This window comes from Agelaius phoeniceus, chromosome 2 (assembly GCF_051311805.1).
Source record: "Agelaius phoeniceus isolate bAgePho1 chromosome 2, bAgePho1.hap1, whole genome shotgun sequence".
Taxonomy (NCBI): domain Eukaryota; kingdom Metazoa; phylum Chordata; class Aves; order Passeriformes; family Icteridae; genus Agelaius; species Agelaius phoeniceus.
The window spans coordinates 34072265-34086033 of NC_135266.1; the positions used below are offsets into that span (position 1 = coordinate 34072265).

The following is a 13769-nucleotide window of genomic DNA, read 5'->3' on the forward strand; positions in this document are numbered from 1 at the left end:
CTACTCTTCTTTGCTGCACAGGTTTTGTGGGCTTCTCATGAGCAGGAAGAGCCAACTCTGCCAGGAGAGTTGCATTTTTAATGCTGCCGAAATGCCCTGGGAACGCGTCCCAGTGCAGCCTGCAGTGCAGAGGCTGGAGCTGCTTCCTGCACCCCAGCCCTGAGGAGCCCAAACTGGTGCTGCTGGCATATTTTCACTCAGGTCCCATGACTGGGTGCTGGATCTGGCAAACTGGAGCTGAGCCGTTGCTGGTTCCCTCAATTAGGAAGGCTTCCTGACTTTTGTTTAATCCCTCGCTTATTAATGGCGCTCACCTCTTTGATCAAAGATCAGCACTGATTTCAATTAGGGTTGAGCAAGAACCCAGTGACAGGAAAGGCTGTATCAGGAGGAGCAGCTGCTGAGCCCTCAAGGGTTTCTTCCCTCATGACCAAAATCTATAGTCATAGGTGAAACGTAGTTGTTCCCAACCAAGCTGGAGAAAGCTCTTGTAATCCTTTGCTGGCAAAATAGCTCTGCTGGAATAAAAGCAGGCGGCACTGACTGCCTGGGGAGCTCCAGTTCTTCCCATCTTGAGCACAAGGGAGGGACCAGGCCCTTCCTACGAAAGGGTGAAGCCAGGAAAAGATAAGCTTTGGCTTCACTTTTGGACCACGCTGTCAGGTGGGATATCGCTGGGGTGAGTAGCTATACCTGTATCTGCCCGGGGTTTTTAAGGCCTGTGTCTTTGTTAGCTCTGCCTGTTGGAGGGAGGGCTCTTCCTCCAAGAGCTGCAAAGGTGCATAAAAACTTTAAGAGATCAGGACAACCAAATAACAAGCAGTGTTGAGTTTCTAGAGCAATGAATGATGGGATGGACCCTCAAGGGGAACAAGTAACACAAGGATATTTTTGAGAGCTATGGGGAAAAAAAGGGAAGCGATGGATTTACTAAATACTTGCAAAGCCACAAGAACAAATTCCAAGCTATTGTCTGAGCACATGCCTGTGGGGAACAGAAGACAAGTGCAATTATTTAAGTACCACAATATGTGGTTTGATAATGCCTTGGTATTCTCCTGACTACTCTGTGTTGATAAAAACTAGGGACTACAAAAAGCAGAGGGTAAGAGCTGCATCAGAGGACACCAAAGCAGTGGGAAAGGAGAGAGAGGAAGCCACACCAGGAGGAGACAAGTGGTTGAGTGTCAGCCAGGGGTACAGGGGTGCGTGGCTGCCTTTGGCCAACTTCACTAGAAAGTTCTGCTTTGCATCCCAGCAACATTAGAAACAAACAAAGTGCATGGCAGGGCCAGGCTCTTTATGTTGTGGAAACAATTAATAGAAAAGCTGCTGTCTAGCAAATACATGCACCTGCTACTGCAGAGCTGCACCACTCATCAACAACACCTACAAAACCTTTGAGATATGTCTCTTCCTAAAGTGACTGGCTTCTGGAAAGGCAGACATGTGGGATGTTGAAATGGCAGAGTGGGAGATGTGGTAATTGTGTTGGTAGCCTAGAAGTGGTCAGGGTCGGAATAAGAGATGGTGCAAAATGTGTCAGGGGCATCCCCAGAGCATTTGCAGCCACATGAATAAATTAGAGAGATGTGTTCTGGTATAATTTTCCCAGCTGCTGTCCTTCCTGTGCCACTGATGATGCAGCATCCAAGCTGCTCACCCAGCAAGCTGCACGTTTGGTGTTTTCATTTGCAGCAAGGTGAATTCTTTGTCCCTCTGCCTCACTTGGTTTTACGTAGCTGCAGCCTATGATGGGGAAGCCAAGTCACCAGAAGTGAAAAGCTGTGTGGAAAATGTGGTTTTCTCCTCCAAAATCCATTTAGAGAAAATGCTTTGTGAAATATTTTGCAGAAAACAAGATAACTTATATTTCTCAGGGGTTTTTTTTCCAGATGAAAATTAATTTTCAGTGAAAATTATCATAAGCCAGAATTTTCCTTTTGAATGTGTCTTCCAGCTGAAAATGCTGTGAAAAACATGCCTACTGTTCTACTTGAACCTCCCCTTGAAGTTCTCATCTAGGTTATGAAAAAGAAAGCAGAGTAACATAATATTTTTTCTGAGAGCAAGCAGGGGCTAAGGGTTTGTGCAGAGATGAGATGGAGCCATTGGAGGCCAAGGATATCTCAGAAGGGTCCTCAAGGCACCCAGAATCACGTTGTTGTAATACAGTGATTGTGGAAGGAGTTTGACTTGGAAATGTATCTGGCTTTTTCCTAGAAATGTTTGAATTTGTTTATATCTTAGGGCTGTAATTTTTTAATCTCTGAATGTGGATTGATGGTGACTATTGATGGTAGGATAATACATCTATCTTGTCTACTTGCTTATCAGGGAAACGTGTTCATCCTGTGAATCATTTGAACATCAAATTACAGAGTTCAATAAAGTCTTTCACAAATAAAGAAATGCATTGTTCCTGCATGCTGGACTGGGGCTGATTTCTCCCAAGTGACTTCTGCCCTTGCTGAGTGTGGCCCTGTCACCAAAACTCTGGTGGTCTCTCTGGCTCACTGCCCAGCTTGGTCCCTGTCCCCATGGCAAGCCTGCCTTGTCCCCGCCTTGCTGGCCCTGCCATCACCTCCCTCTGCTGAGCAGGGCTGGGTGACAGAAGGCACTTGGCATCTTCCACCTTGGCCTCCCACAGACAGAAAAAGAAGGCAAATGTCAAAGGAGGAAAATAAAAGCCAGGCAAGACATCACCATCCTGCAGCATCCATGGCAGTTGCTGAGACTGCCTGATAAAAGTTCTGCCCTGTGTGTGCTACAGGCAGCAGCTTGGAGCTTTTTGCCAAAGTGGGATCAGGCTTTGCATGCTAGAGGTGAGGAGCCCGGTGACTTCACACACAAGAAGCTTGTGGCACAGCTGGGAGTAGGAGCCAAGTCTTAAAGATGATAATAGGCCTTATTGTTGTGATTAATCACAACGATATTTTTTTCTTTATCAGAATACTACAAAACCCTCCCTCGCATCTTTCATTAACCTTCCCCTTTCAGCACCCTAAATTTTGGAAGACTGAGCTAGCCCTTGGGGCAACTGAATGGTGCAACGCCTCAGTTTCCCTCTCACACTCTCCTGACATGAGAAAAATACTGAGCAAGGATTTTTCTCTATCACATGTCCTGCTGCTGGCACTGCAAACCAGACCATTCAGAAAGGCTTTGGTCCCTGCCTCATCATTCATGTGACTGCTGACTGAATACAAAATGTAAAGGGTTACCTGCTCCATGCAGATAACATCAACTGGTGCACATTTTTAACCATCGCTGGAAACAGCAGCCAGTTTCATTGGACCAGTGCTGGAAAAGAGGCACCAAGCCAGGGCTTGCAATATTTTCCTCAGCAGGTGCGTTGGTGTGATGAGCTGCAGAGTTTCGCATAGGTGTCCTCCAGCTTGGTAAAGATATTCAGCTGTTTGACTGAGGGGAAAGGGGTTCTGAAAATTCTCTGGTTTATGCGGATGGTTGCTCGAGTGTACATTAAAAGTTTTAGCTGTCTGCCTGCTTATTTGAAGGGTCATTAAAAATGAAATTATGCATGTTTGCATGGGAGGGAGAGAGGGAAGGAAACAGCAAAAAAAACTTTTAATGTCAGTCATTCATTTGTATTTTAACTGTATCTTTTTAGGGGTACTGAAATGACCAACTTTTGTGCAGATGATTTGAAAAGGAATGTGGACAGAGGTCTAGAAAGGCTCTTTTCAAATGGCTGCCAGAGAGAGGGTTTAGTTTCTAGAGCAGACAGGATGTTTTTACATTCATTTTTTATTCCTAACAGGAAAATTTTCTTATGGTCTCCAAATTCTGGTAACTTTTACCAGTTAAAGAGTGTAACAATTTAACTTGGAAGATGTTTCAGTGACACCTGTCCATCCCTTCTGCATGAGTCCAGGAGGCTGCAAAGCCAACAAAATGTTGGAAAGAGGATATAGGCAGGGTGAATGTGATGATTTTTTCTGCAGGGATTTTGCTTCGGGAGATTACAGAAGTATTTGGTGATTTTGCTTGGAATTTCTTGTCTTTCCTTGCATGCTCATCTCTGGTGGTGATTTTGCTTGGAATTTCTCATCTTTCCTTGCATGCTCTCTCTCATCAGTGCTGTACCAAGCAGGGTGCAAGGTGCCACAGATAAAGGTGCCCAGGTGGCAGGATTCTTGGGGACAGCTTATGCTGGGATATTTTGAACTGGGTTTTTGGGGGTCATTTCCTCATTTTTCCCTCTGAGATGCTGTGTTTGGTGAAATGTTAGTGCTGTATAGTTCCCTGGGGTGCCAGCAGGGAGGGCATGGCAGGAAATGAGCAGAGCACTGAGCAGAGGGGGGACGGGGACTGGGTAGGACCAGGGCTGAGTCCCTCACAGCTTGTGGAAACTCTTTTGGAGGCAATGCTGCCAGTTAGGGTTGGATGGTCCTTCCTGTTAAAAGCCTCCATTTTCAGCTGCTAGTAAAAATTAGTGAAACCTCAGCTAGCAAAACACAGACCTTCCCTTCTAATTGCCTTCTTCTTAAAAACAGGGAGGGGTGAGGATGATTTGAGCCACAATATTCACCATTATGGGAACCTCCACAGCAGGAGTGACACACAGGAGTTATTTCTTTGGCAGAGGGGAAGGGTGCTGTGGCTGAATGTGCAGTCAGGGAAGGTGGATGTGCTCTGAGGGTCCATGGGACAGGGCAGGTCTCTGCAGCATCACTGGGGGAGCAGGAGAGGGGGAAGCAGGCAGCTGGTGCAGGCAGGATGGTTTCTCCCCTGCCTGTGCCTTGTGAAACAGCTGGCAGTGGTGTGATTGTGTACTCCTCATGTGGCATGTGGGATGGGTCTGTGAATCAGTATTTCACTACGGCTTATCTGCCAGGCCCCTGTTTTGGTGTTGCAGAAGTTGGACAAGGGGCATGTAAATGAAACAGGAGCTGGTGGGAAAAGAAGGGTTTAATAAGGCTTGGTTGGGTCGATAAAACAGCTGACAAGACAAATACACACTGGCTGCTGCAGATCTGGAGGCTTTCTGCCTCTGCAGGAACCACTGTGCTGCCGGGCTGCTGCCGAACTCATGTTTTCCCACAGGGGTGAGAACAGCTCTGTGCTTCCCAGACCATGGTACAATAAAGTCAGCATTGTCTCTCCAAGCCTCGGGTCCCACATATGGCAGCCACATGACACAAAGCGTTAACCCACAAGAAACTCACTCCTCCAGCTCAAGCACTGTTTAACAGGTTTCTGGAGGTTAAAACTTGGCATCTTGTTGTGTATCTTCATTTATGCTTTAGATGCTCTTTTCCTGCGTGGAACAGTTTGCTGCCCAGCCTCTTGTGGCCAGGGTATTTTGGAAGGGAGAAGGATATATTTGATAGATGGGTTGTTTGAAACTTGGTGATGTGACTCATTGTAGGAAAGATCCCATATCCCTCAGCCCTGGCATTTCCACTCACAGGGATTGGCTGGCTCTTCCCACGTATTTTGAAGGACATTAATGCTAATTAATTATTTGTACACCTTATCATGGGCTCACCTACTAGGAAACAATACCCACTTGAAGACAGTAATCCCCGGGATTGATGTTTTGTCAGGGATTGGCTGCCTCCCAAGAATTATCTCCCAATCTGTGGAAAAAATGTGCTGAGGCCAGCGGGTGCCGCAGCGGAGGCGGCTCCATTAGGGGTGACTGAGGCACTGAGTGGGCCCCTTTCTTTTGTAAGAGCTCAATGTGGAGGTTATTGCTCACTTCCCACCGCACAGCAAGGTCAGGGAAGGGATGAGATCTGTGTTTTGGAGGACATCAGTGGGTACTGGACATAAAACTGGTGGGTTGTGCACCATGTGTGGGTGTCAACCAGCTGTGGCTGATTGACTGATGTCCCTGCAAGCACCCTGCTGCGAAGGGTAGCCAGAGCATGAACAACTTCTGGCAGATGCAGGCATATGGAATGGGAGCTTCACTGGTGGCTTTGGCCGCCCCAAGCAGCAGCTGGGGTAATCACACCCCAGAGCTTGGCATTGGGCAAAATTTGGAGTGTGCAGCAGGGGTTGGAGATGAAGCTGGGCCGCTGAGGGAGCTGATGAAGAGGAAATGCTTAGAGGGAAAACAAAGCAGTAGAATTTCAAAGGCAGGAGCCTTCCTCAGTATTTGCATATTCTCACTGACTTGGTGTGGGAACAGGCATTTGTTGTGTAGTGGCTTCTGCGGCAAAGTGGAGTGGTGGGTGTGTGGTGCTGTGGGTGTGTAAATGTCTTCCTGTGGAGGAAATCAATTCACTTGTGTTAATAGGGCAGAGCCTTGATTTTCCACAAAAAGATTGATCCACCACTCATTGGTGCTGCTGCCTTCTGATCCCTCCCTGTGGTCAGGGGGACCCTTAGGATCATGGATCTCCAGACAGCAGCTTGGTTCCAGCTTAGGGCCATAGCCCTAGCCCTCCTGTGCCTGGAGACACGTGCCTCATCAGCAGCTGGGGTTTAGGAAAGTTTTGGTAAGGAGAAGCTTTGGCACCTCAAGCTCAGTTCCAGCTATGAGGCCATGGAAATGTCATAAGAACCTCCTAAATTACTTTGTTCATGTGGGATTTGGAGTGCTTTGCTATTTACAACCTCTACTTTTCAATTTTGTAGGCATGGAAAAATTCACATAAGAGCTTTTAATTACATCTATTATTAACTTCCCCTCAGACCATGTCTTCCTCCATCAAAATCGAGTCTGTTGTGAAGGAGAAGAACCGGATGGGAGAGTGCCCAGTCTGGGAGGAAAGGGAGAATGCACTTGTCTACGTAGACATCAACTCTCAGAAAGTTTGCCGCTGGAGCCCAGTCACCAATGAGGTGCAGAGCGTGTCTGTGGGTAAGAGTCCACACTCACTGCTTCATCCTGGGACTCTGTCTGTCCCATCCACCCCTCCTGGTAGGAGTCCTGCAGGTTGGTGGTCTCTCATGGGACCACACTCCCTATCTTCCCACAACGTGTTGCTGAGCACAGTGTGGCCTAAGCCAGCCAAGTAGAGTGCACATGTTGCCCCTGATAAGCCTGAATGGGAATGCATGTTTCATTTGGGACCTTCAGAGAAAAAGGAACAGTCCTAATGGCTGTGCCCTCCTAGAAGGTGGAAAAATCCATGGAACATGGAGCCAGTGAGATGTGCTAACAATCCCAGGGGAGAAGGCTCTTAGCATCAGCTCAGCCTTTCCTGGCCAGGGATGTCCCGGTCAAGCCCAGATGCTCTTGGTAAAGGCTGAGTGATGGCCCCAGAGCTGCCTTTCATCCTCTGCTCTCTCTCCCCCACAGATGCCCGTGTCAGCTCAGTGGCTCTGCGGCAGTGTGGGGGCTATGTCATCACCCTGGGGACCAGGTTTGCCTTCCTGGACTGGGACACCCAGGCAGTCACCACCATCCTCGAGCTCGAGCAGGATAAACCCAACAACAGGTTCAATGATGGGAAAGTGGATCCAAAGGGGAGGTTTTTTGCTGGTAAGCTCCTGGCAGAAATTTCCCCTGGAGCAAAGGGAAACTAATTATAGTGTATTTTATATAAGATATTTTTATTTATTCCCTGTCTTGTGAATGCTCTGCTTGGTTACTGCCTAGTGGAGGCGGACAGGGGACTCTACATCTTCTGACCTAGATGAGGACAGAAGCTGTTGACAGGGGCTATCTGACAGGAAGGCTCCCCTACTTGGTGGAAGGTGTTTTTCAAACAACTGCCTTCATGGAAAAGCCAGTGAAGGGCTCATGTATGTGGGTTTTTTTCTGGAAATATAGAGAAGGATGCAGCTTCTAGAGCAGAACATGAGCTGCAGCTTGCACCCATTATGTGCAGCCTCTCTTGGTTAGCCTGTGAAAAACAAGGATATGGGGGGGAGATCCTCAGCCTCCTGAAGGCAAGAAGGAGGTTGAGGTTGTACATTGTGTAAAAGGTCTTCACCCACAGGGTGGTCAGGCACTGGAACAAGCTCCCCAGGGAAGCAGTGATGGCACAAAGCCCAACAGAGTTCAAGAATTGTTTGAACAATGCTCTCAGGCACATGGTGTGCACCTGTATTTTAATGGTCACAGCCCATTTAAATTATGAAAGTAGCCTACAAAGAGCAACAACAAAAACAGCATATGATTGATGCCTGCCTGCATCTCAACTTCTGCTGTGAGCAAAAACTCAACCCCCTGGGATGTGTCCTGGTGGTCCTTTGGGTCTTTGATGTCTATGACTTAAACCTCATGGCAATGCAGTAGCATCCTTTCATTGGCCAGGATCTGCTCTGTGGGAGGCAGCTGCCCCTCATCTGCTCCTTTTGCTCTTCCTCATCAATCTGACAGGACCTATTAGTCTCTTTCACCATAGGATTGCAGAATTGTAGAATCATAGAATGGTTTGGGTTGGAAGGGACCCTTAAGACCATGTAGTTCCAATCTCCCTGTTGTGGGCAGAGACACCTTCCACTAGATCAGGTCGCTCAAAGCTCCATCCAACCTGGCCTTGAACACTTCCAAGGCATGGGACATCCACAACTTCTCTTGGCAACCTGTTATTTTCTTTTTAGGAAGAAAAGAAAAAAAATCACAATCCTGTGATTCTCCCTAGAACCTCTTGGTAACACTTAGAGAAGGTTTTTGATCAAACACGAGGAGCAAGCTTCTACTTTCTAACCAGTGCTCCCACTTCCATTTCAGGCACAATGGCTGAAGAGACGGCACCAGGGGTCCGAGCGAGGCGGCAAGGAGCTCTCTATACCCTCTTCCCTGACCACTCAGTAATAAAACAGCTAGACCAGTTGGACATCTCCAATGGTCTGGATTGGTCCCTGGACCACAGGACCTTCTTCCACATCGACAGCCTGTCATACGCTGTCCATGCCTTCAGCTACGATGTGCACACTGGAAAGATTGGTACGCATGCTTTTAAATTTGGTGACAAGTAGTGCCACTGCTCTGTCTGCAGCAAGACCTGGGCCTGTGAGATGCAGGGATTTATTTGACAGATCTCATATCTTCTGGTTACAGCTTGTCAGCTGGCTGTGATGTTCCTCAAATTTACTCAGCAGGTGTATTTGGTGAACAAAGTTTTGACAGTCTTTCAGCTTTCTTTCATCTGGAGACATGGCTCATACTTAGACCAATACAAGGAGTTGCAGGGAAGAAGCCATTTACACTGCAGAATGAGAAAGAGCTTTTAGGATGGTATTTATTCTTGAGTGCCATCTACTGGAATTCCTTTGATTGTACTAGCTCCATAAATACAAGTGGAGAACATGCATGTATGTATTTCACAGAAAGGTACTCAGAGGATCAAGCTGTCATTGTGACAGTTTTCCCAACCAAATTTCTGAAATTAAGATGTTTTCAAATTTAACTTAAGTTCATTTTATGGATAAACATTTTTATTGTATCTGCAAGGAACTAAATTTAAGTGTAAGCAAAATGGATCTAACCTAATTTCAAAACTCTTTGAAATATTTTCATGCTGTATCAAGCTGATATACTCCACAGGAATTTAAATGTCTGAACTGCCTTTGTACTTTAAAGAGTGCAGACTTTGGGTAATCACAGATGAAAATCACACAAAGTAATTGCATTCACTCAGATTTCATTTTGTTGAGAACATCTCTTTCTACAGATTTTAGGATGTAAGATTTCAAAAGAGGATATAATGCAACATTTCCCCCTGCAAATATAAAAAAGTAACATGTTTGAGCTTCCTAGGCTTGGCTTTATGTTCACAGCTGTTGATTCTTGAGTAGTGTAATGACCAGAAGGTGCTGGGTGGGTCAGAGCAGGTGATTGTGACCCATGGACCCTGCTCCATGAACCTGACTGCTCACCAACATATCTGCACTGCATCCCTGACCATGAGCTGGTGTCCAGGTTTAATCAAAACTGGTTGCTTGGTTGGCCATTCAAAAGTAAGGTTTTTGATCTTTTGCTAGGAGAGATTGCTTATCACCAATGTTTAAATGCAGGTAATTATTTATGTGACACGACCAATAAAGGTCCAGGAAAAGTTACTGCACTTGCAGCAGCTGTGTTGTGGCAGGCAGCAGGTGGGTTAACAAGAGAGATGGGGGCATTTTGTTCTCTTCTCTTGGTAAAATAACAGGAGTACTAATTTGGTACAATCCCATACTGAAATGTCTGTGCTGGGGACTTGTCCCTGCCAGGCTGAATTAGGCTTTTAACACATCTGCAGAAAGACATTTTGCATCATGTCTTTCTCACAGAAAATGAACGTAGCTGTTTGCAAGGGCATGGAAGAGGTTAGACTGGGGTCTGATACAGAATGGGTAGCAGCCCACAAAACATCACCTTTGTAACTCTTCCTGCAGCCTGCCCAAAGCTTTTGTACCACCTGGAAAAAGAGGAGCAAATGCCTGATGGGATGTGCATAGATGCAGAAGGGAAGCTCTGGGTGGCCTGTATTGATGGTGGCAGAGTCATCCGCATCGACCCGGAGACAGGTAGGGCCTCCACCAGTTTGTGCATATAAATGTAAGGGGAATGGCAGCAGGGGGAATGGTTTAAAGGGGAGATAAGGTGAAAAGAATTGCCCATTTCTGCCCCATAGGTTGCCAAGAGCATGGCTGGCTCAGGCTCTGATCATGTAAAGAGTGCAGCTCCCTGTGCTGCCTCCAGTGTCAGGTACCCCTGCTCCCATCATTGGCTGATGAACTGCAGCACACTCTTCTTAATAATGCCACTATAAAAAAACCCCCACAAAATGCTGCATATAATTTTTCTCAGTGTTGAAATGTTTAACTGGAAAATGCTTTAAGGAACAACATCCATCCCAAGCTAGGTGTCCCTGCCCTTCCTGAGCTCACACACCGTACTGCTTTGTTTAGAGAAAAGGAAATGAAGCCTCGCAGATGCAGGGGAGAGCCTGAAAAATAGTTAGAAATGAGGCAGATGAAATAATTTGATTTCCCCACAAACTGTCCTTTAGGATGTGGTCTCTGTCTGAAGGGGAGGTGCCTTCTGAGTAATGTCACATCTGTGCCATGTGTACTAATAGTATATTCATAATTACATGCTTCCTAAAAAATGAACATTAGAAAACAATTGCACATTTTTCCCAGGAAAAAGAATCCAAACTGTGAGGCTGCCTACTCCAAGGATCACCTCTTGCTGCTTTGGTGGAAAAGACTACTCAGAAATGTATGTGACTTCTGCATATGATGGACTGGACGAGGCCACCTTAGCCAAGGAACCTCATGCAGGAGAAATTTTCAAGGTGAGCAGATTTTATTTCTTTCTTTCTGTACATCAGACCTGCCAAGCCTCGTGTTCTGGGAGTGAGGTGGCCCCAGCTGCCCTTGCTCATCCCACTCACCTCATGAGCTGCTCCAGGTGCATAGCTTGTCCTCCAGCCAGGCCCAGCTGCTTTTGCAGAGCTGCTCATGCACTTGGAAGGAAGACTTGGATGGAGAAATTACAAGTTATAGTGTTGATATCTGGGTTGGCCAAAGCTGGCTGGTGAGGATCTGAAGGCAGTGAGTGGGTATGGATCTGCCATATGGATAGTGTGTTCTGTAGTACACTGCAAGGTGTTGCTTTTATCTCTTACTATAATTGAATCCCTTTTGCAAATTTCATTCTCTTACTTCTCAGTTTTTAATTGTGCCAGGAAATCTAAATGTTTACAGAAGATATTTCTCCTTTAAATTTACCAGGGCAAAATTTTGCATCTCCATCCTTTTAGGATTTTTTTTGTCTGTTAAAAATTGTGAGGATTTGAAGGAATTTTGAATGAGTTAGAAATGGGTTTTCTGAGGTTTTTTATATGATGTGATTTATTTTTTTCATCTTCTACATAGGTAGGAAGGGTAAGTTTGGCTCACATCTTCACCACATGGTTTAGAAGGTCACGAGACTTAGTTATAAGATCTTCTAAGGATTTATTAACTAATAAAACACTGTTAACAGGGATATGTATGTTTTTGATTTAATCTTTAAATATTTTTTCTTATGGATTCATGTTACAATGTAAGCTTTCTTAGCTATTCATGTTTTGATATATAAATCTATAATACTGTACTCTAAAACTCTAAACTTTCCTCTACTTAGCTTAACGTGTCTCTACTTTAAATTATAAATCCACATTCTCATTTCTAGCACTTAAGTTTGGAAACCTTTTCTAAGGTCTCAAATCAAATCCTCTGTTTAATTCTAAGCTTTGCCTTACAGGCCTAAAGTTCTGAGAATTCCCTACATTCCAGATTCCAACAAAAAATGATTGCTACTTTTTAAAAACTTTTTTGTCTGGGGCTCTTGAATCTGGAACTTGTTTCTCTCTTCATTTTTCTTCACTCCATTAGCAAAAAGTACTTCAGGAGAATAAAATGCAGTTCTTAGCAATTGCCATCAACCCAGACCAAAGTCTTTTATCAGTTTGGCCACAGGATGAAGACATGTTACAGGAGGGATGGAGATCTGTTCATGGGATCTGGGACACTCCTGTTGAAAGCAGTGCTTAGGGCAGATATTTCATGGCTGAGAACTGATATATTCAAGCATCACACATTAGAAGTCCACAGGAGGATTAAATAAGCATTTTTCTTTGTTTTGTTATAGAGTTCTCCAGTTCCACAAGGGAATTGGTGTTTTCCAAACTCACATTTGTCTTGCATGGGCAAAGCATGTTAAAAATTACTATGAATTGTTTTGAAGATAAGGACTACATGCAAGGGCCACAGATAACATTTAAATTAGCAAAATTATTGAGTAGTGCTTGATAATCTTAGTGATGTTAAAGAGTTTGGAAGACCTCCAAGTAGTGACTCCTTTTGGTCTCCTCTTGAAGCAGGGGACCCTCCACCTAGTAGTCTGTTGCTATGATATTTGCTCTACAGTGTTTGAATGTTTTCACTACATTGTTTCCTTTCTTTTATATTTTAATTTTTAATTTTTTAAAACAGATAACCGGCCTGGGTGTGAAAGGGATCCCACAGAACTTCTATGCTGCTTGAACCTCGACACTAAACAGCAAAGGAGAAATGCTTCCATCTTGTAGTAAATCTGATTGGAAGAAGTCAAATGAACTACAGAATTTATTTGTGTGAAGATTTCTAAGCCCACATTTGTGAGTGTGCTTATTTGGAGTTGAAGATATTTCTTCTTCTGTGGGCCTGTGGCTTGATGCAATAGGTTAGAGAGGTAAAGTTAATCTGTGTTACACCTTGGTAGCTTTTGTGACTTTCCATAAACCTTTAAATGCTCAAGCATAGTTTTGCTGAACTTTCTGATGACCAGCTCTGGATTTTCAAGTCTGTGCTGTTCCCAAAGCAGAATCTGACTCCTCATGTTACAGTGATGCACCAGCAACAATATGGCAGATTTTAATAAACATTTTAAAGATTGATGTCTTGAACTGGATTGTTCCTCTGCTGCAGGATTCCCTGATTCCCGAGGTTCCTTGTTTTTTTTTTTTTTGGGGTTTGGTTTTTTTTTTGTTGTTGTTGTTGTTGTTTTTGTTTTGTTTGGTTTTTTTTCCTTTAATGATCAGATCTATTTGTAGTGTCCGTTTTTCCATCCTCATTAGCCTTTTTCCAGGCTGTCCTGTCTTTAGGACACCCCTTAGGCTGCTGAAAATAAACTACACAACTACAGTTAAAGAAATGCTTACAGATGATTTTTCCTCTGCATTCAGATGTTACCTTGAAAGAACTGCCTGATCACACACATTCAATGCACACACAGGCTGTGACCCACCAGGACAGCCTGGAATACCAAACATGGATGCTTGGTGGAGTTGTCCTTTCAGGGGTGATATTTACACACATACACACACACT

The 13769-nt window shown here is 44.9% G+C and overlaps 1 protein-coding gene across 1 annotated transcript; it reads left to right on the forward strand.

The window, feature by feature from the left end:
- The first annotated feature begins 6669 nt into the window (after nucleotides 1–6669).
- Nucleotides 6670–12945, forward strand: LOC129117287 (regucalcin-like). The gene is made up of 6 exons (XM_054627870.2): nucleotides 6670–6835; nucleotides 7277–7459; nucleotides 8657–8872; nucleotides 10306–10437; nucleotides 11056–11210; nucleotides 12895–12945. Exons 1-6 carry the CDS (start codon nucleotides 6670–6672, stop codon nucleotides 12943–12945), a joined length of 903 nt encoding a protein of 300 aa, XP_054483845.1.
- The last annotated feature ends 824 nt before the right edge of the window (nucleotides 12946–13769 follow it).

What these genes read in the sequence shown, in the direction of transcription:
- LOC129117287 (XM_054627870.2), top strand. Translation starts at nt 6,670, where the DNA reads ATGTCTTCCTCCATCAAAATCGAGTCTGTTGTGAAGGAGAAGAACCGG. An exon ending in TGTGCACACTGGAAAGATTG is followed by an intron (nt 8,873 to 10,305) that starts GTACGCATGCTT and finishes CTCTTCCTGCAG; the next exon opens with CCTGCCCAAAGCTTTTGTAC. An exon ending in CCGCATCGACCCGGAGACAG is followed by an intron (nt 10,438 to 11,055) that starts GTAGGGCCTCCA and finishes CATTTTTCCCAG; the next exon opens with GAAAAAGAATCCAAACTGTG.